The sequence below is a fragment of the Triticum urartu genome, chromosome 4A (assembly GCF_056163025.1).
Source record: "Triticum urartu cultivar PI428250 chromosome 4A, HENAU_Tu73, whole genome shotgun sequence".
In the NCBI taxonomy this organism is placed as follows: Eukaryota; Viridiplantae; Streptophyta; class Magnoliopsida; order Poales; family Poaceae; genus Triticum; species Triticum urartu.
In genome coordinates, this window is record NC_141876.1 from 479,294,144 (window position 1) to 479,318,988 (window position 24,845).

General features: G+C 43.8%; 2 protein-coding genes across 2 annotated transcripts; one reads left to right on the plus strand and one right to left on the minus strand.

The window, feature by feature from the left end:
• The first annotated feature begins 7,810 nt into the window (after positions 1–7,810).
• JOSL (JOSEPHIN-like protein) lies at positions 7,811–9,891 on the plus strand. Its single transcript, XM_048715678.2, has 2 exons — positions 7,811–8,152; positions 9,062–9,891. The coding sequence occupies exons 1-2, from the start codon at positions 8,009–8,011 to the stop codon at positions 9,515–9,517; spliced, it is 600 nt and encodes a 199-aa protein (XP_048571635.1). The 5' UTR covers positions 7,811–8,008; the 3' UTR covers positions 9,518–9,891.
• A 435-nt stretch (positions 9,892–10,326) lies between these two features.
• On the minus strand, positions 10,327–14,509 carry LOC125552194 (sulfoquinovosyl transferase SQD2). The gene is made up of 11 exons (XM_048715677.2): positions 13,895–14,509; positions 13,594–13,660; positions 13,414–13,484; positions 12,978–13,095; positions 12,828–12,901; positions 12,682–12,737; positions 12,485–12,568; positions 12,319–12,406; positions 12,153–12,230; positions 11,713–11,769; positions 10,327–10,973 (listed from the first exon to the last, which is right to left on the minus strand). The coding sequence occupies exons 1-11, from the start codon at positions 14,008–14,010 to the stop codon at positions 10,535–10,537; spliced, it is 1,248 nt and encodes a 415-aa protein (XP_048571634.2). The 5' UTR covers positions 14,011–14,509; the 3' UTR covers positions 10,327–10,534.
• Between the last annotated feature and the right edge of the window lie 10,336 nt (positions 14,510–24,845).

The window sequence follows — 24,845 nt, forward strand, 5'->3', positions numbered from 1 at the left end:
GGTTGAAGTTTCTTGACATAAGCATCGCATCCCCAAACTTTTAGAAACGACAGCTTAGGTTTCTTCCCAAACCATAACTCATATGGTGTCGTCTCAACGGATTTTGACGGAGCCCTATTTAAAGTGAATGCGGCAGTCTCTAAAGCATAGCCCCAAAATGATAGCGGTAAATCGGTAAGAGACATCATAGATCGCACCATATCTAATAGAGTGCGATTACGACGTTCGGACACACCATTACGCTGAGGTGTTCCAGGCGGCGTGAGTTGTGAAACTATTCCACATTTTCTTAAGTGTGTGCCAAATTCGTGACTCAAGTATTCTCCTCCAAGATCTGATCGCAGGAACTTGATTTTCCTGTCACGTTGATTCTCAACCTCACTCTGAAATTCCTTGAACCTTTCAAAGGTCTCAGACTTGTGTTTCATTAAGTAGACATACCCATATCTACTCAAGTCATCAGTGAGGGTGAGAACATAACGATAACCACCGCGAGCCTCAACACTCATTGGACCGCACACATCAGTATGTATGATTTCCAATAAGTTGGTTGCTCGCTCCATTGTTCCTGAGAATGGAGTCTTGCTCATTTTACCCGTGAGGCATGGTTCGCATGTGTCAAATGATTCGTAATCAAGAGACTCTAAAAGTCCATCTGCATGGAGCTTCTTCATGCATTTGACACCTATGTGACCAAGGCGGCAGTGCCACAAGTATGTGGGACTATCATTATCAACCTTACATCTTTTGGTACTCACACTATGAATATGTGTAGCATTACGCTCGAGATTCATTAAGAATAAACCATTCACCATCGGAGCATGACCATAAAACATATCTCTCATATAAATAGAACAACCATTATTCTCGGATTTAAATGAGTAGCCATCTCGTATTAAACGAGATCCTGATACAATGTTCATGCTCAAACTTGGCACTAAATAACAATTATTGAGGTTCAAAACTAATCCCGTAGGTAAATGTAGAGGTAGCGTGCCGACGGCGATCACATCGACCTTGGAACCATTCCCGACGCGCATCGTCACCTCGTCCTTCGCCAGTCTCCGCTTATTCCGCAGCTCCTGCTTTGAGTTACAAATGCGAGCAACTGCACCGGTATCAAATACCCAGGAGCTACTACGAGTACTGGTAAGGTACACATCAATTACATGTATATCACATATACCTTTCGTTTTGCCGGCCTTCTTGTCCGCTAAGTATTTGGGGCAGTTCCGCTTCCAGTGACCACTTTCCTTGCAATAAAAGCACTCAGTCTCGGGCTTGGGTCCATTCTTTGGCTTCTTCCCGGCAGCTTGCTTGCCGGGTGCGGCAAATCCCTTGCCGTCCTTCTTGAAGTTTTTCTTACCCTTGCCTTTCTTGAACTTAGTGGTTTTATTCACCATCAACACTTGATGTTCCTTTTTGACTTCTACCTCCGCTGATTTCAGCATTGCAAATACTTCAGGAATGGTCTTTTCCATCCCCTGCATATTGAAGTTCATCACAAAGCTCTTGTAGCTCGGTGGAAGCAACTGAAGGATTCTGTCAATGACCGCGTCATCTGGGAGATTAACTCCCAGCTAAGTCAAGCGGTTATGTAACCCTGACATAGTGAGTATGTGCTCACTGACAGAACTATTTTCCTCCATCTTACAGCTGAAGAACTTGTCGGAGACTTCATATCTCTCGACCCGGGCATGAGCTTGAAAAACCATTTTCAGCTCTTCGAACATCTCATATGCTCCGTGTCTCTCAAAACGCTTTTGGAGCCCTGGTTCTAAGCTGTAAAGCATGCCGCACTGAACGAGGGAGTAATCATCGGTACGTGTCTGCCAAGCGTTCATAACGTCTTGTTCTGCAGGGAGAACAGGTGCTTCACCTAGCGGTGCTTGTAGGACATAATCTTTCTTGGCAGCTATGAGGATGATCCTCAGGTTCTGGACCCAGTCCGTATAGTTGCTGCCATCATCTTTCAGCTTGGTTTTCTCTAGGAACGCGTTGAAGTTGAGGACAACGTTGGCCATTTGATCTACAATACATGTTGTAAAGATTTTAGACTAAGTTCATGATAATTAAGTTCATCTAAATCAAATTATTCAATGAACTCCCACTTAGATAGACATCCCTCCAGTCATCTAAGTATAACATGATCCGAGTTAACTAGGTCGTGTTCGATCATCACGTGAGACGGACTAGTCAACATCGGTGAACATCTTCATGTTGATCGTATCTTCTATACGACTCATGCTCGACCTTTCGGTCTTCTATGTTCCGAGGCCATGTCTGTACATGCTAGGCTCGTCAAGTCAACCTAAGTGTTTGCATGTGTAAATCTGTCTTACACCCGTTGTATGTGAATGTTGGAATCTATCACACCCGATCATCATGTGGTGCTTCGAAACAACGAACTGTCGCAACGGTGCACAGTTAGAGGGAACACTTTCTTGAAATTATTATGAGGGATCATCTTATTTACTACCGTCGTTCTAAGTAAACAAGATGCAAAAACATGATAAACATCGCATGCAATCAAATAATAATAGTGACATGATATGGCCAATATCACATAGCTCCTTTGATCTCCATCTTGGGGCTCCATGATCATCTTGTCACCGGCATGACACCATGATCTCCATCATCGTGTCTCCATGAAGTTGCTCGCCAACTATTACTTCTACTACTATGGCTAACACGTTTAGCAATAAAGTAAAGTAATTTACATGGCGTTTCTCAATGACACGCAGGTCATACAAAAAGTTAAAGACAACTCCTATGGCTCCTACCGGTTGTCATACTCATCGACATGCAAGTCGTGATTCCTATTACAATAGCATGATCATCTCATACATCACATATATATCATTCATCATTCATCACAACTTTGGCCATATCACATCACAAAACACTTGCTGCAAAAACAAGTTAGACGTCCTCTAATTGTTGTTGCAAGTTTTACGTGGCTGCAATAGGGTTCTAGCAAGAACGTTTTCTTACCTACGTGAAAGCCACAACGTGATTTGTCAACTTCTATTTACCCTTCATAAGGACCCTTTTCATCGAATCCGCTCCAACTAAAGTGGGAGAGACAGACACCCGCCAGCCACCTTATGCAACTAGTGCATGTCAGTCGGTGGAACCGGTCTCACGTAAGCGTACGTGTAAGGTTGGTCCAGGCCGCTTCATCCCACAATACTGCTGAAGCAAAATAAGACTAGTAGCGGCAAGAAAGTTGACAACATCTACGCCCACAACAAATTGTGTTCTACTCGTGCAAAGAGAACTGCGCATAGACCTAGCTCATGATGCCACTGTTGGGGAACGTTGCAGAAAACAAAAATTTTCCTACGGTTTCACCAAGATCCATCTATCAGTTCATCTAGCAATGAGTGATCGGATTGCATCTACATACCTTTGTAGATCACGCGCGGAAGTGTTCAAAGAACGGGGATGAGGAAGTCGTACTCGACGTGATCCAAATCACCGGAGATCCTAGCGCCGAACGGACGGCACCTCCGCGTTCAACACACATACGGTTAGCGTGACATCTCCTCCTTCTTGATCCAGCAAGGGGAAGGAGAGGTTGATGAAGATCCAGCAGCACGACGGCGTGGTGGTGGATGCAGGGGTCACCACAGCAGGGCTTCGCTGTTCTACTACGAGAGGGAAAGGTGTAGCAGGGGAGAGAGAGGCGCCAAGACTCAAGGGTGCGGCGGCCCCTCCCTCCCCCCCTTTATATAGGCTCCCCTAGGGGGGCGCCGGCCCTAGGAGATGGGATCTCCTAGGAGGGGGCGGCGGCCAAGGGTGGAGTAGCCCCCAAGGCAAGTGGGGCGCCCCCCCACCCTAGGGTTCCCAACCCTAGGCGCATGGGGTGGGCCAAGGGGGGCACAACAGCCCACTATGGGCTGGTTCCCCTCCCCACTTTGGCCCATGGGGCCCTCCGGGATGGGTGGCCCCACCCGGTGGACCCCCGGGACCCTTCCGGTGGTCCCGGTACAATACCGGTGACCCCCGAAACTCTTCCGATGGCCGAAACTGCACTTCCTATATATAATTCTTCACCTCCGGACCATTCTGGAACTCCTCGTGACATCCGGGATCTCATCCGGGACTCCGAACAACTTTCGGGTTAATTCATATTATATCTCTAGAACCCTAGCGTCACCGAACCTTAAGTGTGTAGACCCTACAGGTTCGGGAGACATGTAGACATGACCGAGATGGCTCTCCGGTCAATAACCAACAGCGGGATCTGGATACCCATGTTGGCTCCCACATGCTCGTCGATGATCTCATCGGATGAACCACAATGTCGAGGATTCAAGCAACCCCGTATACAATTCCCTTTGTCAATCGGTACGTTACTTGCCCGAGATTCGATCGTCGGTATCCCAATATCTCGTTCAATATCGTTACCGGCAAGTCACTTTACTCGTACCGTAATGCATGATCCCGTGACCAGACACTTGGTCACTTTGAGCTCATTGTGATGATGCATTACCGAGTGGGCCCAGAGATACCTCTCCGTCATACAGAGTGACAAATCCCAGTCTTGATCTGTGTCAACCCAACAGACACTTTCGGAGATACCCATAGTATACCTTTATAGTCACCCAGTTACGTTGTGACGGTTGGTACACCCAAAGCACTCCTACGGTATCCGGGAGTTACACGATCTCATGGTCTAAGGAAAAGATACTTGACATTGGAAAAACTCTAGCAAACGAACTATACGATCTTGTGCTATGTTTAGGATTGGGTCTTGTCCATCACATCATTCTCCTAATGATGTGATCTCGTTATCAATGACATCCAATGTCCATAGTCAGGAAACCATGACTATCTGTTGATCAACGAGCTAGTCAACTAGAGGCTTACTAGGGACATGTTGGTGTCTATGTATTCACACATGTATTACGATTTCCGGATAACACAATTATAGCATGAATAAAAGACAATTATCATGAACAAGGAAATATAATAATAATCCTTTTATTATTGCCTCTAGGGCATATTTCCAACACACCCATACTCGTAAGAAAAGCACGTTTGATCTTATCATACCTTATAGTACCATATGTGTACTCTTTTTCTTTAACAATACCAGATTGAGATCTAGTATTACGACGCGAAATTGCAGGTGCAGCGCCTGGTACAAAATCCCGGATAGCACTTGGCGCAGAGAATCCTGGTGTTGCTGGTTCAGTATTGGAATTTTCCTCCATAGAAGATCCATGTGGATTTGTTGCATCACCCAGCGCCCGATCCAAGGAAACCCGGGGGGCAGAGATCTTCCTCACGATCGTCACACCAGAGGGAACACGCCGCGTGGCAGATGCATCGGGCCCTGTGCCTGCCGCCTGGTCGGCCGCGGCCCCATCGATCGTGCGCGTGGCGCTCGGTGAGTCGCACCGGGCCGCGCTCGCTGGGCTGGTGAGGCCCACACTTCTCGGGCTGTCGGCCACCCCAGCACTGGATGCACGCAGCGGGCTCAGATCGCCCTGGGATCGCGTGCCTAGGCTGAGATCGCCCTGGGATCGCGCGCCTTCACCAGATCCTACGCCGCCGTTGCTGCTAGGATCATCCTGGGATCCCGTGGCTGTTTTTGTCCACACCCGCTAACATAAAATGACGCCCCAAATCTGCACATTCATCATCAAAATTAATATTTTCTTTGTCCATGAAACTAGTCATATGATCAACACTATGTAACTCGCTCCCATGATCTGTACTAGGCAAGTAGTCAGAAAGAAGTGCAATTTCTACACGAAGAAGAGCTCCGGCATTTGGATGAAGCTTGGCAAAAGGAAATATTGTCTCATCAAAAACAACATCACGAGAAATATAAATGCGTCCAGTAGAAACCTCAAGACATTTGTACCCTTTGTGAAGATTATTATATCCAAGGAAAACACATTGGGTAGAACGAAACTCGAGTTTGTGTCGATTATATGGACGAAGATTGGGGTAGCAAGCACACCCAAAGATTTTTAGAGAATTATAATCTATTTTTTGATGAAACAATTTTTCCAAAGGAGTAATATTGCCAATTACTTTGCTAGGAAGATGGTTAATAAGATATGTGGCAGCAATAAAAGCTTGACCACAATATTTTAGCGGCATGGATGCATGAGCCAAAAGAGATAGGCCTACTTCAACGATATGACGATGTTTACGCTCGGCGGAGCCATTTTATTGATGAGCGTGAGGGCAAGAGACATGATGAGCAATGCCAATGCTTCGAAAGAAAGAGTTGGGTTTTTCATACTCCCCTCCCCAGTCACTTTGGACTGTAATGATCTTCCTGTTAAACTGTGGTTCAACAAGTTTCTGAAATTCTTGAAAAATAGAGAGAACTTCAGATTTGAATTTGAGCAAATATATCCAAGTAAATTTGCTATAGTCATCAATAAAACTAACATAATATTTTTTTTTCTTCCAAAAGAATCTCTTGCATGATCCCATACATCACTAAAGATAAGTTCCAACGGAGCATGATAAACACTATTTGATCTAGGATAGGGAAGTTGGTGACTTTTTGCACATTGACAAGCATCACAAACAGACTCAACATCTTGACTAGATGACAATGGAAGATTGTCTTTATTCACTACTTGTTCAACTATGACCGAAGAAGGATGTCCTAATCTTTGATGCCACCTTACCAAGGAAGGCTTGATGACGGAGAAGATTTGATGACGACGACGCTTTCGACTAAACGCTCCAGATGTAATGGGATACAAGCCTCCAATGCATCTATCGTGGTGAATGAGCTCCCTCGCGGCCCGATCCTTTATAAAAAATACTTGGGATGAGTTTCAAAGAAGACATTATTATCGGCAGAAAGACGCGACATAGATGCAAGGTTTTTGTCGGCTTGTGGAACATGAAGGACATCTTTTAGCACAAGATCGCGTTTTAAAGTAGGGGAATTAATAGATGCTTGACCAATATGACAAATATCCATACCTCCACCGCTTGCGGTATGAATCTGATACCATGTAAAATAGTTTGGGAAGCGTTAAACCCTTTTCTCGGGCCGCATTGTATATATATGGAAGGTGCCGTGGCTTACAAGTTGAAGATCAATCGTACAGAGTTGTAACATGAGGAAGAGGAAACAGAAGAAGAGATAGAAAAGGATTACAAGTTAAAGACTAATCCTATCCCTATACAATTGTTCTAACACCTGGAGGCCAAGCAGCGACCCGTTGAGCAGGCCCTCGAAGGGCATCGCCTCCGCCTCTGTCTTGTACATGACGTGCAGCGCGGAAGCCGCCTCGGTGAGCTGTTGCACCCGGCCGTGGCCGGCGACTTTGGTAGTGTTGCGGCCAAGGAACCCGACCTCCTCGTCCGACCTCCGGACGGCCTCGTCTCCCTGCACCACCACGTCCCCGATGGCGTCGCCGGTGATGTGCCAAACGACGCTCTACACCTTCGAGATGCCCTCGATTGGATGCAGGAGGCTCTGGCTGCTCTATGGCGATGTGCGGCCGGCCGAGGAGGGAGCAACGGTGAGGCGGCGGCGAGCTTAGTGGCGGTGGAGGCGCGGAATAGAAGCGGTTGGGGCTGAACTTTCACTCTCGTCAAGGATAGAGGACCTTGTAAAAGAAGGGAGAAATCCTGGATATATGACGGATGGGGGCGAAATATGCAACTGTTAAAGACTTGGTCGGGACAATTTTTTATCTTTTTTAGGGGTATAATTTTTTATCCTGGTCATGTAAAACGGCGGTTATTTTGCAGAAAGATGCGATTTACAAGATGTGCTAGAGACGGTGCGAATCCCCTTTGTGTTCTTTTTTTTCCTTGAATGCAAATTCCCTTTGCGTTCGGTTGTTTACTGTTGCGTCCACGACGATAGGCAGGCTTCCCCTCGTGGCGGCGGCGCAGAAGCCGTGCGTCTGTTTGGTGCGGCCGTGAGAGAAGGGACGGAATCCGCCGCCGTCCGGTCCGTAATCCGTGGCGATAAAACCCAATCCCCCGCTGCCCCGGTATCAATCGCGGCAGCATGGAGTCGGGAGCCAGATCAGAAGCAAGGCCAGACGAGGAAGGGCCGGCCCCGGCGGGAAGCAGCAGCGGCGGCAGCAAAGTGTACCACGAGAGGCAAAGGATGCAGTTCTGCCTCCTCCACGCCCTCAACAACCTTATGCAGGTGACCCTTCTCCTCTCCTCTCTTGCTTAGTTGCGCTACTGTGTTCTTGTCTTGGTTCTCGAGTAGCTGCACTTGAGAACTTTGCGTAATCCTAAGTTTAGTAATTGAGTCCAATCAATTAGATTCTATCTCTCGTGCTTTCTTGTTCGCCTGATTATTCCCATCAAAGGACATCGGCAGTCAGTCAGCACCCGCATCTGCGAACTAAGTAGTCAAATTACTCGGCATGAAACTACAGATTGTTGTAGTGGCGGAGCGTTGTGCCCTTGGTGGGCATGTTTTTTTTACTGTGTGATTGTTTCCAACTTGTCACAACTTAGGCTGTGGTGAAATATCAGGGCATATTGAGAGTATGTACAGATCTTCCTTCTCGGTAGAAAGAGACAGCAATTGAGGTCACTGTATCGACTATTGGCCCATTGAGTGGGCACTGTTCGTCATTAGTTATGTCGACAAGTTTATGGGTGGGTGTGGTTCACCCGTTTTGCAGCCCTCTGTCCACCGAATACAATGAAGGCTTTGCCAGTTGTGCGCGTGAATCATGAATTGGTAGCTGATAGGGATAGAAACAAATCTTTTGGTCTTTGTCAAGTTTCATAATGACGTTTCAAATTGACGTTGACATGAATTTGGGGAACCAGGCAGTGCACGCTTGCAGCCGTGTGAGTGCAAGAGGCCAAGATCGCACGCTTAAGCTGCTATCTGATTGGCTTTCATTTCTTATCATCTAATCAGTAGGAAAAAATATCACAATAATTTAATCCTCGGAGAGGTAACTGGTTGGCACTTTCACTCATCAACATATATACAGGTGGCATGATCTTACCATGCACTTCATAGTCGGTCTCTTTGCTCTGACGCCACCTCATTTAATCCGGGCTTACCATGATTATGTTTTGTGTGGTTCAGGAAAAAGAATCGTTCACCCGAGCTGAGCTGGATGGGATTGCTGAAAATCTTGTTCTTACTGATCCAAACAAGGAGAAATGGACTCCTCTATCGCTGATTTGGAAGCCCCACCACAATGCATTAACAGGGAACTATGATGTAAATGTTCTTATCGCGGCAGTAGAATCTAGAAAGAAGAAGGTAGTTTGGCATGATCATCGGAAGGGAGCATCTTCGATTGATCTGGATGCCGAAGCGCTGGTAGGTCTGATGATCAATGTACCCGTGAGGAGGTTGAGGGGTCTGTGGACCGGGAGGCATTGGGTGGCAATTCGAAGCATTGATGGCATCTGGTTTAATTTGGACAGCGATCTTCCGTCGGCCAAGCAGTTTCAGTGCAAAGAAAAACTAATTGCGTTCCTGGACAGCGTTCTCAGTCAAGGCGGAGAACTGATGATCGTGCTCCAAGACGAATGATTGCACTGCTTAAGATCTCCAAAGGCTACAACAATTGGCTTCTCCTCTGTGATTTATCCGTTGCCCATATTTCCGAATTGGCAATGAGATCACCTGCGTCTGCAATAGCAGCTTCTCTGAAACTCTCTGATCTTTGTGAGAATCATGGTGTGCCTGTAGGAGTTCGGATACATGGAATGATAGAAGTTTTCAGTTTTCTGAGATTGTGTATGCAGAGCTTAGGAAAGGAGAATCTGTTGCGGCAGTGTATATGCCTTTTTTTTTGTAACTGAAGTGTATATGCTCTGTGGAAAACTATTTTGTGAGCATTGCTTTGACGTGTACATTACATCTTGAACCATTTGGTGTGAGTTTTATTTAGTTTCTTGTGTGTTTCTCCTGTTGGTCGTGTACTGTTAAAATGATCGACAGTGGTAGAGCTGCTGTTTAAGCCTGTTAGCACCTCTTCTGGTTGGAACTGGGAAGCAAGGCCGGTAGTTTTGAAATCTATAACTTGAAATCGAATGGGTTAATGCATTGGGAGTTTAGAGGGCCCTTGCAACAACCTTGTTGAACTGCAAAAGCGTCTTATATTTAAGAACAGAGGTACTAATTAGTAGAAACAGATTGATGCATTGGGAGTTTAGAGGGCCCTTGCATCAACCTTATTGAACTGCAAAAACGTCTTATATTTAAGAACAGAGGTACTAATAAGTAGAAACAGATTGATGCATTGGGAGTTTAGAGGGCCCTTGCATCAACCTTATTGAACTGCAAAAACGTCTTAAATTTAGAAACAGAGGTAGTAATTAGTAGAAACAGACTAGCAGTAGGACTGAAATGGCCAAATTTCAAAGAACTTTGTAATGTACAGGAACTGCATACAAGCGGCCGGTCAATCATCCGTAACTGTGGACATATGAGTGCAGCAAGCCACACAAGCTCGCAAGCTGCTGCTGAGTACAATGTACAAATCCTTCGGTTATGTATAACAGTAGACAGGGCAGCAAACGGAATGCCTGGCTGGATAAACGCCGCCTACCCCGTTCTGCCCGTCTTCTTCTGCCAGTACAACGTCGCGGTGCTGTAGTGCTCGTTGCGTATTGTCTTTGAGGCCGTTCTCCAGTCGCAGTTCTCCATCTCCTCCCTGGCAGCCCTTCCGACCGACTCCCTGAGGTCCTTCGACGAGAGGAGCTGCTCGATCTTCCTCACGCACTCGTCCAGATCCCCGGGTGTGAAGAGGAAGCTGGTCTTGCCCTCCTTGTCCTTGGGTATTATATCAGGTATGCCTCCGGCGCGAGCAGCGACAACCGGGACTCCAGAAGCCATGGACTCCAGCACTACTTGTCCAAGGGTCTCAGACTCTGAAGGCATTGCAAATACGTCCCCACTGGCGTACGCTTGCGAGAGCTCCTCCCCTTGGAGCATTCCGGTGAAAACTGCAGGCATGCCTGTGAACATTTTTTCCAGCTCAGCCCTGCCAAGACAAAACAGATGGTGTAAACGTCTCCAGAATTGAAGAGGAAACCAAACGGGGTCAAACAGATGGCCGAGCACAACAAGTTGGTTATCACTTGCTCAGTGCTCATTGCAAATAAAGCATACCATGTTCTCATTTGGTATTTAAGCATTGTTATTGTTTGAGGACATGTGGTACATTTAGTTACTGGCTGCATTATCTTACTTGCTTAGTCCAGAAGTATCTTGTTCAGTACTACCCTGAGTTTCTAATACTGAAGAAACAAACCCTCAGGCGAAACCATGTATACAATTAACTCAAAGAAACAGAAAAGGAATACTAATCCACAACTTGTGAGAAGGACATCTTCTCACAAGTCAGTCAGCAGTGAAGATATGCTTGGCCACTTGAGACTTGGCACGTATATGGCATACGTTCATCAGCAAGTAAGCTAACACAGCCAATATTTTTAACAAATATATGGTTTGTGAATTAGCATATACTCCCTCCGTCCCAAAAGTTGTACTAAATCACCGACACTTATTTTGGGACGGAGGAAGTACAACTTTGTACTAAATCAGCGACAGTTATTTTGGGATGGGGGGAGTACGTTGGAAGGGTGAAAAGATAAGAACAAAGTTCTCCAGATTATGTTCTTTCAATACCGGGTAGTTGCTGATGAATGTAAGCACATATGTCATCAGGTTTGTGTCTTACTAAAAACAGCAAATAGTTAACAGTTGGACAAATGACTCACCTGTATGGTCCATCTCCAACAAAAGCAATTCTTACTCCGGGGAGCTTTTCCATAACTCTGTATTAACAATTCAAATAAGTAAAGCACTAACAATACAGAAAAATGACACTCGTGTAGCAAACACATACTCTACAGATAGGAAAGGTTTGCTAACATGTAGTGTTCACTTTGTTACAAAAAGATCAAGATAGCAGAAGTAATATCCTGAGCACGCTTGAAGCTAAAATGCTACATAGGGACAGCTGATAAAGTTGATCATAAAAAAAGGAAAATTATAGTATCGCAGTTTTTAACAGCCATAAGCAGCAAAAAACAACTACTATAGAATGATACCTAAATATCATGGATGCAAAATATACCTATCCATTTTACTTCCGTGTAGTTCAAATTGTCTCTATTTCTAATAATGATGGTATATTCTGTGTATGGGAAAAGCTAACCTCTTCAGAAAATCCAAATTCTTTTCACGCCCAAAACGGCCCACGTGAATTATCAATGGTTTTTCTGGTTCACCACCGCTGACAGGAGACGAAAAGAAAAATCAATAAGCATGTGTGTTGTCTTCTTCAACTCTTTCGTTGTTGAATTTGAAGCAACAGGAGATACCTCAACTTGATCCGCATTTCATGCCTCCGAAATTTAGGATGGAAGCTTTCAGAATCAACACCCTTGTTCCAAAGCCGTACTCTGTTTGCTGCAGAGGCAAGTGGGTATGGTTAGGATAGACGAAGGGTTGAAATGTATAAACAGTGATTTGTTTTGATTGTTTAACCTGGTACTACTTTAGCAGTTTCAAAGTCCTCGGCAATAGCTACTGAAGGAACTAGAGTAAGATCTGCAGACCTGTGGAGACATCCTTTGAAACAATAAGAATGTCAGCACAAACTAAGTGAGAAAGATCAGTTTTATTTTATTCTCAGCTTCGCACTTTTGTACAGAACATAATAGAAGTGATGACAATGGGCTTACTTATAAGACCCCATGTGGGCCCAAGTAACCAATTTAAATTGTAACCTGGTAAGTACCTGGAAGGCGTTACAAGAAATCAATTCAAAAGTGCTAATCTCTTAACAACACTGAACCAGCTGACACCTAGCAGTGGAAAAGAAACTCACGCTGGAAGATGTGTGTGATAAGACATGACCATTGGAACTGAAATCATCTTTGCGATAGCAAGGGCGCCAAAAACCTGAAATCACGATATGTGGTAATGAGAAACCACAGGGCAAATGGCAATGAATGCATATTGAGTTTTCGACAGTTACCATAACTCCAGGTGAAGTAGCATGGATTATGTCTGGCTTGAACTTTGACACGGCAGAAAATATTCTGGGGCTCAGTGCCAACGAGAGTGGAACATTTTGGTACAATGGACATGGAAAGCTGAAAAGGAGGAGTTTAGGAACCGAAGTACATGCAAAATAAAGAAGTTTTCCACAAACTGAATCCTGACGACATTCCAAATTTAGAAAGTTGGCTAGGAAAAATACTTGAAAATAAATATAACAACCATTTCACAATATATCTAGCAAATGTTGTAGTCAGCATGGCAGTTGATTACAGGAGACTCCTCTGCAAATGTTTCACCATATTTCCTGCGTTTTGTGCTTTCAGCAAAGTAGTTTTTGGAATCGTTTGGTATTTCTGGAGTGGATTGATCGCTGAGGTAGAGGGTGACGATAGTTTGTGTTGGATGATTACCTCCACGAGCCAATGACCTTTGCTCCATGGAACTCCTCGGGAGCTCCTTTGTGCGTGGTCACGACCAAGACCTGAACCGAATAAGCAGGCGTCAATTCCGAGGTAGGACAACGATCTTGAAAACAGTACAAGTCAACTCAAGGTCAAGCAGCGACAAGGTTGGTAACAAGGATTGGATACCTCATCGCCCATCTCTCGCAGATGCTTGATGAAGTTCTGGAACCGGTTCTTGTAGCCGGAGATGTAGCTGCGACACAGCAACAAGGAAAAATGCATTGACTCGGGAGTTCTCGGTAGATCAAAGACGCGTCAAATTTAACAAATCATGCATCCAGCGACCCAATTGTGCACTGCGGCGCGCAGAGCGTCTCGATCTGATCTGATCCAATCTAGCATACTACTGTAATCCGGCCAGCGCCTTGTGCGTCAACACTTGGGTTGGGAGGAGGAGGAGGAGGAGGGAGGGAGGAGGGAGACTGACGCGAAGGGCGAAGGCTCGACGAAGAGAGCAATGCGATGCGGCCTGGAGCTCCACTCGGCGTCCGCGTCCTCCACCCGCAGGAGCAGCGGCGCCGCCATCTCCGGAGCCTGCCCCATCCTGCTGCTCCGCTGACCCGCACCAGCGCAGCCGACCCCCCAGCTCAGCGCGCCGCCACCGCGCGAATTATACCCCACCGCCGGGCCGCCGTGGCGTGCACTACTCCTCCCAGCCGTGCCGTGCCCCCTATCCTTCCTCCACGCCCGGCCCCCGCCCCCCGCCTCGCCTTGGCGCCCACGCTGCGAGGCGGCGACGCGTGGAAGCAGCAGCACGCGTGCCGCCGGCGCGACCGGCACCGAGGCGCGAGGCGACGACGACGACGACGTGGTGGACCGGGCAGCGGCCGCGGAGAAAACGGGAGGAATCGGGGCGGGGGAGGTCGTACAACGGACGGGCGGAGACGGGGGGGTGGAATGGAGTGGAATCGAATCGGGTCCCTTCTCCCCCGCGGCGAGGCGTGGTGGACTGACGACCTGGTGGCTTGGCCTGGCTTGGCTTGAGGTGTGTGGCTTTGCTAATCGTAATCGGGGAGAGAATAATTGCCGAGGCCGTCTGAGCCTCTGAGGCATATGCCTTTCCCTGCCGCGCGACAGAGACCGCCGGGTTTTGCTTCGTGCCGTTGCGTTGCGTGCGTTGCGTTGTGGTCAAACCGGCTAAAAATCTGAAGAAACGTGAAACAAATCAGAGCCGGCTGCCTGCCAGGGCTGGCAGCCAGCACGGGAGGGGAGATGGAATGGGGAATGATTGAGGTTCTCGAGTGCTGACGGGCGACGACAGCGGCCAGGTGCGAACACGGTTGTCCAGCCTTGCTCTGCCCCCCGCTGCCAACGGTCCCCGATGCCTGCACCACATATGCGTCGCGCATTTGTGTTTTTCTTTTTCTTTTTGCGCACTTGTGTTTTTCTATTCTCGTCGTGTCGCATGCAAGCGTAGAACTCTACTAGTCTTAGATGGCCCTGTAGGTGCTTAAACTCCTAGTATGTCTAAAAAAAAGGTGCTCAAATTCCTACTACTTGCCTTGCAAGTCAGCTTCTTCAATGGAGTGCAACGGGGGTGATAAATTCATCACCGGGCTATCTTGTCCGTCCTCTTGAATCTACCCCGCCGCCCACTATCGTATATAGATAGATGACTAGCAAATATGCCCGTGCGTTCCAACGAAAGACAAAAAATTATGGCTAACCGAATAAGTATGACTCGATATTCTGATATATGAGCTTACTCTATTTTCACATAGTGGTTCACCATGTTGCCATTTTTTTTCTCACCTAGCCGATGATGGTCGCGATGTTCACGTGATCACAATGCACTCGACGTTGTAAATCCTAAGGCTATGAGTTTGCCAGTGCATGCCACACTTGTCACTATGTTGCGCAAGGGAACGTTTAAAACTTTTAAAACAAATCTCATTGACAACGAGCTACTCCCAACGCCAAGACATATAAAGACTTTCGAAAGACTAACCAAATCCTAGACATAAAATACTTTTGAATCAGTGAACAGTTTTTCGAAACGACAAACTTTTTTTTTAATTTTTGATTTTCTCAAAAAAATCATGAACATTAGTTTTTTTTTACATTTTTTTTGAATGTATGAACCGGTTTCGTATTCATTAACATTTTTTGACTCAACAAACATTTTTTGAATCGATGAACTTTCTTTTAAATTGGGGAACAAAATTAAAAAAACTATTTATTATTATTATTGTGAACATTTTCTAAAATTTCATGGACATTTTTTTTCAGATTCCCAAATATGTTTTGAATACACGTTCATTTTTTCAAAATCATGAACATGATTTTATTTCCCGACCATTTTTTACAAATTGTGATTTTTTTATAATTTTGCGAACAGTTTTGCAAAACCACCAATATTTTTTGAATCTGCAAACTTTTAATGATTTTCTAAACATGTTTGAATTCACATATATTTTATGTTTTTTATCAGACTTATTTCTTATTTTTTTTAAAACTCGCAACCTTTAGAATATTAAAATCCAGAATTAATTTAAAGATGAAAGAAAGAAAATACAATGAGAAAAGAAAAGATAAAAAAGTAAAATGAAAAAAACTGAGGGGAGTGAAGCCCCACACATGGGCCGGCCCATGAACGCATACATGTGTAGGACATGTGTGAGAAAAGAAAGATAAAAATTGTGGAAGTTGGGGATCGAACCCTAGTCTCACCGCTAAAAGAGCAATCGGCCAACCACTCCGCTGCTCCTCGTTTTGTGACCTCTACTCGTCGCGCCTGTATAAAACAACGAAGGAGGTGTCGTTTTTTGTCCGAAAAAGGAATCTTTTTTCCACTTGCGGGTGGCATTGGTGGGTAATTTTAACCAACTTGAAGGGTAATTTTAATGACGGACGACTAGAAGCGATAACCGCTTTATTAGTAGGTAAAGATAAAGATGTGGTCATCTATTTCAGGTAGGGTCAAGGACCCTTCTTCATTTGGGACCCACATAGGGTCCATCATTAGCACAGATAGGTCCCTAGACCATGGTAACATCTGGATGCGCGCATTAGGAAGTTCACTCGGACAGCTCAACGACACTCGGACTATTACATGTCACTCGGCTGATGGATCACCACTCGGACATAAAGAGGACATCGTAGGAGCTGCAACGGTCGAGGAATCCTAAGTGGTTGTTTGGATAGCAGGCGGTATATGGAAAATGAGTTTGTGGCAGGATTTTAGCAAAATCAGTTTTGCTAATTGATTTTTGGATTACCGATTTACACAATAACACGTTTGGGTTTGGAAAAGGGTAAAACTGGCTTGTGTATTTCCTTGTTTGGCTAGATAACCATTAGCTTCCTTCCGTGACCTTCTCTCTCTTACTAACCCCAATTTTGGCCATTGCTGATGGCTTCGCAAGCTCCACCTGCGATTTTTCTTTTGTAGTTCATTCTCAGTCCGTAGACACTGGTGCACTCCTCTTTCTTTGCGATGCCGGTGAACTCCTCCCGACGGGACGGCTGATGTCTACTACACAACCTTTTTTCTTGTAGACGTTGTTGGGCCTCCAAGTGCAGAGGTTTGTAGGACAGTAGCAAATTTCCCTCAAGTGGATGACCTAAAATTTATCAATCCATGGGAGGTGTAGGATGAAGATGGTCTCTCTCAAGCAACCATGCAACCAAATAACAAAGAGTCTCTTGTGTCCCCAACACACCCAATACAATGGCAAATTGTATAGGTGCACTAGTTTGACGAAAAGATGGTGATACAACTGCAATATGGATAGTAGATAAAAGTTTTTATAATCTGGAAATATAAAAACAGTAAGGTAACTAATGATAAAAGTGAGCGTAAATGGTATTGCAATGCATTGAAACAAGGCGTAGGGTTCATACTTTTACTAGTGCAAGTTCTCTCAAAAATAATAACATAATTGGATCATATAACAATCCCTCAACATGCAACAAAGAGTCACTCCAAAGTCACTAATAGCGGAGAACAAACGAAGAGATTATGGTAGGGTACGAAACCACCTCAAAGTTATTCTTTCTGATCGATTTATTCAAGAGTCCGTAGTAAAATAATACGAAGCTATTCTTTCCGTTCAATCTATCCTAGAGTTCGTACTGGAATAACACCTTAAGACACAAATCAACCAAAACCCTAATGTCACCTAGATACTCCAATGTCACCTCAAGTATCCGTGGGTATGATTATACGATATGCATCACACAATCTCATATTCATCTATTCAACCAACACAAAAAACTTCAAAGAGTGCCCGAAAGTTTCTATCGAAGAGTCAAGACGAAAACGTGTGCCAACCCCTATGCATAAGTTCACGAGGTCATGGAACTCGCAAGTTGATCACCAAAATATACATCAAATAGATCACGTGATATCCCATTGTCACCACAGGTAAGCACATGCAAGACATACATCAAGTGTTCTCAAATCCTTAAAGACCCAATCCGATAAGATAACTTCAAAGGGAAAACTCAATCCATCACAAAAGAGTAGAGGGGGGGAACATCATAAGATCCAACTATAATAGCAAAGCTCGCGATACATCAAGATCGTGCCGAATTAAGAACACGAGAGAGAGAGATCAAACACATAGCTACTGGTACATACCCTCATCCCCGAGGGTGAACTACTCCCTCCCCGTCATGAAGAGCACCGGGATGATGAAGATGGCCACCGGAGAGGGATTCCCCCCTCCGGCAGGGTGCCGGAACGGGTCTAGATTGGTTTTCGGTGGCTACGGAGGCTTCTGGCGGCAGAACTCCCGATCTAGGTTTCTTTCTAGAAGTTTCAGTATATATAAGAGGTTTTGGTGTCGAGAATAAGTAAGGGGGGTCTCCGGGCTGTCCACGAGGTAGGGAGGCGCGCCCAGGGGGGTGGGCGCGCCCCCACCCTCGTGGGCAGCCCGGGACTCTTCTGGCCCAACTCTTTTACTCCATAGCCTTCTTCTCGTCCAAAAATAAGTTTCGTGAAGTTTCAGGTCAATTGGACTCCGTTTGATTTTCCTTTTCTGTAAAACTCAAAAACAAGGAAAAAAACAGAAACTGGCACTGGGCTCTAGGTTAATAGGTTAGTCCCAAAAATCATATAAAGTAGCATATAAATGCATATAAAACATCCAAGGTTGATAATATAATAACATGAAACAATAAAAAATTATAGATATGTTGGAGACGTATCAAGCATCCCCAAGCTTAATTCCTGCTCGTCCTCGAGTAGGTAAATGATAAAAACAGAATTTTTGATGTGGAATGCTACCTAACATATTTATCCATGTAATTCTCTTTATTGTGGCAAGAATATTCAGATCCATATGATTCAAGACAAAAATTTAATATTGACATAAAAATAATAATACTTCAAGCATACTAACAAAGTAATCATGTCTTCTCAAAATAACATGGCCAAATAAAGCTATCCCTACAAAATCATATAGTCTGGCTATGCTCTATCTTCATCACATAAAATATTTAAATCATGCACAACCCCGATGACAAGCCAAGCAATTGTTTCATACTTTTGATGTTCTCAAACTTTTTCAATCTTCACGCAATACATGAGCATGAGCCATGGACATAGCACTATAGGTGGAATAGAATGGTGGTTGTGGAGAAGACAAAATGGAGAAGACAGTCTCACATCAACTAGGCATATCAAAGGGCTATGGAGATGCCCATCAATAGATATCAATGTGAGTGAGTAGGAATTGCCATGCAACGGATGCACTAGAGCTATAAGTGTATGAAAACTCAAAAAAAAACTAAGTGGGTGTGCATCCAACTCGCTTGCTCACGAAGACCTAGGGCATTTTGAGGAAGCCCATCATTGGAATATACAAGCTAAGTTCTATAATGAAAAATTCCCACTAGTATATGAAAGTGACAACATAGGAGACTCTCTATCATGAAGATCATGGTGCTACTTTGAAGCACAAGTGTGGTAAAAGGATAGTAGTATTGCCCCTTCTCTCTCTTTATCTTTTTTTGTTTTTTTGTTTTTTGGGCCTTCTTCTTTTTTATGGCCTCTTTCTTCTTTTTTTATTTTTCGTCCGGAGTCTCATCCCGACTTGTGGGGGAATCATAGTCTCCATCATCCTTTCCTCACATGGGACAATGCTCTAATAATGATGACCATCACACTTTTATTTACTTACAACTCAAGAATTACAACTCGATGCGTGGAACAAAATATGACTCTATATAAATGCCTCCGGCGGTGTACCGGGATGTGCAATGACCATGAGTGACATGTATGAAAGAATTATGAACGGTGGCTTTGCCACAAATACGATGTCAACTACATGATCATGCAAAGCAATATGACAATGATGAAGCGTGTCATAATGAATGGAACGGTGGAAAGTTGCATGGCAATATATCTTGGAATGGCTATGGAAATGCCATAATAGGTAGGTATGGTGGTTGTTTTGAGGAAGGTAATGGTGGGTGTTATGGTACCGGCGAAAGTTGTGCGGCACAAGAGAGGCTAGCAATGGTGGAAGGGTGAGAGTGCGTATAATCCATGGACTCAACATTAGTCATAAAGAACTCACATACTTATTGCAAAAATCTATTAGTTATCGAAACAAAGTACTACACACATGCTCCTAGGGGGATAGATTGGTAGGAAAAGACCATCGCTCATCCTCGACCACCACTCTTAAGGAAGACAATCAAAAAATAAACCATGCTCCGACTTTATCACATAACGGTTCACCATATGTGCATGCTACGGGAATCACAAACTTTAACACAAGTATCTCTCAAACTCACAACTACTCAACTAGCATGACTCTAATATCACCATCTTCATATCTCAAAACAATTATCAAGTATCAAACTTCTCATAGTATTCAATGCACTCTATATGAAAGTTTTTATTATACCCATCTTGAATGCCCATCATAGTAGGACTAATTTTATAACCCAAGCAATTACCATGCTGTTCTAAAGACTCGCAAAATAATGTAAGTGAAGCATGAGAGTTCATCTATTTCTTCAAAATAAACCACCGCCGTGCTCTAAAAAGATATAAGTGAAGCACTAGAGCAAATGACAAACTACTCCGAAAGATATAAGTGAAGATCAATGAGTAGTTGAATAATTATGTAACTATGTGAAGACTCTCTAACATTTAAGAATTTCAGATCTTGGTATTTTATTCAAACAGCAAGCAAAACAAAATAAAATAAAATGACACTCCAAGCAAAACACATATCATGTGGTGAATAAAAATATAGCTCCAAGTAAAGTTACCGATGAATGAAGACGAAAGAGGATGCCATCCGGGGCATCCCCAAGGTTAGGCTCTTGGTTGTCCTTGAATATTACCTTGGGGTGCCTTGGGCATCCCCAATCTTAGGCTCTTGCCACTCCTTATTCCACAGTCCATCGAATCTTTACCCAAAACTTGAAAACTTCACAACACAAAACTTAACAGAAAACTCGTAAGCTCCGTTAGTATAAGAAAATAAATCACCACGTAGGTACTATTGTGAACTCATTCTAAATTCATATTGGTGTAATATCTACTATATTACAACTTCTCTATGGTTCATACCCTCCGATACTACTCATATATTTATCAAAATAAGCAAACAACACAATGAAAACAGAATCTGTCAAAAACACAATAGTCTGTAGTAATCCGTATCAAATGCATACTTATGTAACCCAAAAATTCTGAAATAAATTGGTGGACGTGAGGAATTTGTCTATTAATCATCTGCAAAAAGAATCAACCTAATTGCACTCTTCAGTAAAAAAAAATGGCAGCAAAACTCGTGAGCGCTGAAGTTTCTGTTTTTTACAGCAAGATCGCAAAGACTTCACCCAAGTCTTCCCAAAGGTTCTACTTGGCACAAACACTAATTAAAACATAAAACCACATCTAAACAGAGGCTAGATGAATTATTTATTACTAAACAAGAGAAAAAAGCAAAGAACAAAAAAGAAGTTGGGTTGCCTCCCAACAAGCGCCATCGTTTAACGCCCCTAGCTAGGCATGATGATTTCAATGATGCTCACATAAAAGATAAGAATTGAAACATAAAGAGAGCATCATGAAGAATATGACTAGCACATTTAATTCTAACCCACTTCCTATGCATAGGGATTTTGTGAACAAACAACTTATGAGAACAATAATCAACTAGCATAGGAAGGCAAAACAAGCATAACTTTAAAACTTTATGCACATAGAGAGGAAAGTTGATATTATTGCAACCCCTACAAGCATATATTCCTCCCTCACAATAATTTTATAGCATCATGAATGAATTCAGCAATATAACCATCACATAAAGCATTCTTTTCATGATCTACAAGCATAGAAAATTTACTATTCTCCTCATAAGAAAAATTCTTCTCATTCGGAACAGTGGGAGTATCATAAACTCAAATACTATAAATTGTTTCCACATTAAAAGAGTAATGTTCAGAAAGAGGGTAATCATAATCATGACAAGTTTTATAAATATAATCATCACTACTTTTTATAGCATAAGTGGCATCACAATAATCATCATAAGTAGCAACTTTGTTCTCATCATAATCAATTGAAACCTCTTCCAAGATAGTGGAATCATTACTAAATAAAGTCATGACCTCTCCAAATTCACTTTCATCAATATAATCATCATAAATAGGAGGCATGTTATCATCATAATAAATTTGCATATCAAAACTTGGGAGGTTAAATATATCATGTTCATGAAAAGTAGCATCCCCAAGCTTGGGACAAACATTAATTGCAGCAAATAAATTCTCAAACATGTCATTCTCATCAAACATAGCATCCCCAAGCTTGGGCCTTTTCATATCATAAGCATAATCACTCTCATCATTAATAGTATGGATAGCACCAATAGTATAGCAATTATCATCATCGCAATGAGTAATAGGAGCGACATCATTTGGGAGGGATACCTTTTTACCTTTGCTTCTCCGTCTTTTCTTTCTCTTCTTCACATCATGTGTGGGTTCAATCCTCCTTTTAGAGCTCCTTATTAATGAGATTGGTTGAATAGAAGGCTCCTCCTCGTTACCTGATTCATCATAAGAAATAATAAGAGGATATTGAGAAGTCTCTTCCCTTTCATTAGTATTATCTTCATCTTCTATTTGTTTTCTTGTCTTTATGTAATTGGCAATATAAGGATTTTCAATACAATTCACCACACAATACATATAAATTTCCTCTAGATCAAAATCAAGAACTTTATCAAGGGCAAATTCTGGAATATCCTTAGTTATACGTTTCATTTCTTCATAACCCAGAAGCAAACTAAGTTCATTATGATGCGCAAGGGAAATCAAGTCATCACAATTTTTGGACACGATTCGATCATGAAACAATTGCATTGGATATTTAAATGATCACGGTCATTGCAAAGTTCACAAGGATGGCAAAGAAATTTTAAATCTTCAGCACAAGCATATAGCCTTTCTTGCAACCATTTAGTTTCTAAATACTTATGCCTCTTGCAAAATCTATCTTCCCTATTTGGTGTGTACTTGCAAACTCTATGCACTCCACAAAAATTGACATGCTTATAAGAGACATTTTCATCATGACTAGCGCAATCATCATTAGTACCATGGATATTCAAGGAATTCATACTAACAACATTGCAATCATGCTCATCATTCAAATATTTAGTGCCAAACATTCTAATGCATTCTTCTTCTAACACTTTGGCACAATTATCGGAATCCTTATTTTCATGAAAGATATTAAAAAGATGAAGGATATGAGGTACCCTTAATTCCATTTTTTTGTAATTTTCTTTTATAGACTAAACTAGTGATAAAACAAGAAACTAAAAGATTCGATTGCAAGATCTAAAGATATACCTTCAAGCGCTAACCTCCCCGGCAATGGCGCCAGAAAAGAGCTTGATGTCTACTACAAAACTTTCTTCTTGTAGACGTTGTTGGGCCTCCAAGTGCAGAGGTTTGTAGGACAGTAGCAAATTTCCCTCAAGTGGATGACTTAAGGTTTATCAATCTGTGGGAGGCTTAGGATGAAGATGGTCTCTCTCAAGCAACCCTGTGTTGGAAATATGCCCTAGAGGCAATAATAAAATGGTTATTATTATATTTCTTTGTTCATGATAATTGTCTATTGTTCATTCTATAATTGTGTTATCCGGAAATCGTAATACATGTGTGAATACATAGACCACAACACGTCCCTAGTGAGCCTCTAGTTGACTAGCTCGTTGATCAAAAGATAGTCATGGTTTCCTGACTATGGACATTGGATGTCATTGATAACGGGATCACATCATTAGGAGAATGATGTGATGGACAAGACCCAATCCTAAGCATAGCTCAAAGATCGTGTAGTTCGTTTGTTGTAGCTTTTCTGAATGTCAAGTATCATTTCCTTAGACCATGAGATTGTGCAACTCCCAGACACCGTAGGAGTGCCTTGGGTGTGCCAAACGTCACAACATAACTGGGTGACTATAAAGGTACATTACAGGTATCTCCAAAAATGTCTGTTGTGTTGGCACGAATCGAGACTGGGATTTGTCACTCCGTATGACGGAGAGGTATCTCTGGGCCCACTCAGTAATGCATCATCATAATGAGCTCAATGTGATCAAGTGGTTGATCATGGGATCATGCATTACGGTACGAGTAAAGTGACTTGCCGGTAACGAGACTGAACAAGGTATTGGGATACCGACGATCGAGTCTCGGGCAAGTAACGTACCGATTGACAAAGGGAATTGTATACGGATTGATTGAATCCTCGACATCGTGGTTCATCCGATGAGATCATCGTGGAGCATGTGGGAGCCAACATGGGTATCCAGATCCCGCTGTTGGTTATTGACCGGAGAGTCGTCTCGGTCACGTCTGCATGTCTCCCGAACCCGTTGGGTCTACACACTTAAGGTTCAGTGACGCTAGGGTTGTTAGGAAGACTTGTATGTGATTATCGAATCTTGTTCGGAGTCCCGGATGAGATCCCGGACGTCACGAGGAGTTCCGGAATGGTCCGGAGGTGAAGATTTATATGTAGGAAGTTGTCATACGGTCACCGGAAAGGTTCGGGGGCATATCGGTATTGTACCAGGGCCACCGGAGGGGTTCCAGGGGTCCACCGGGAGGGGCCACCTCTTCCGGAGGGCCTTATGGGCTGTATGGAGAAGGGAACCAGCCCAAGTGGGCTGGGGCGCCACACCCCCCTAGGGCCCATGCGCCTAGGGTTGGGGGGAAACCGTAAGGGGGGCGCCCCCTTGCTTGGGGGGCAAGCCCCCCTCCCCTTGGCCGCCGCCCCCCCTCTAGATCTCATCTAGAGGGGGCCGGCCCCCTTCCCCCTTCCCCTATAAATAGAGGGGTGAGGGGAGGGCTGCATACAACATCCAAGGCGCAGCCCCTCCCCTCCCCAACAC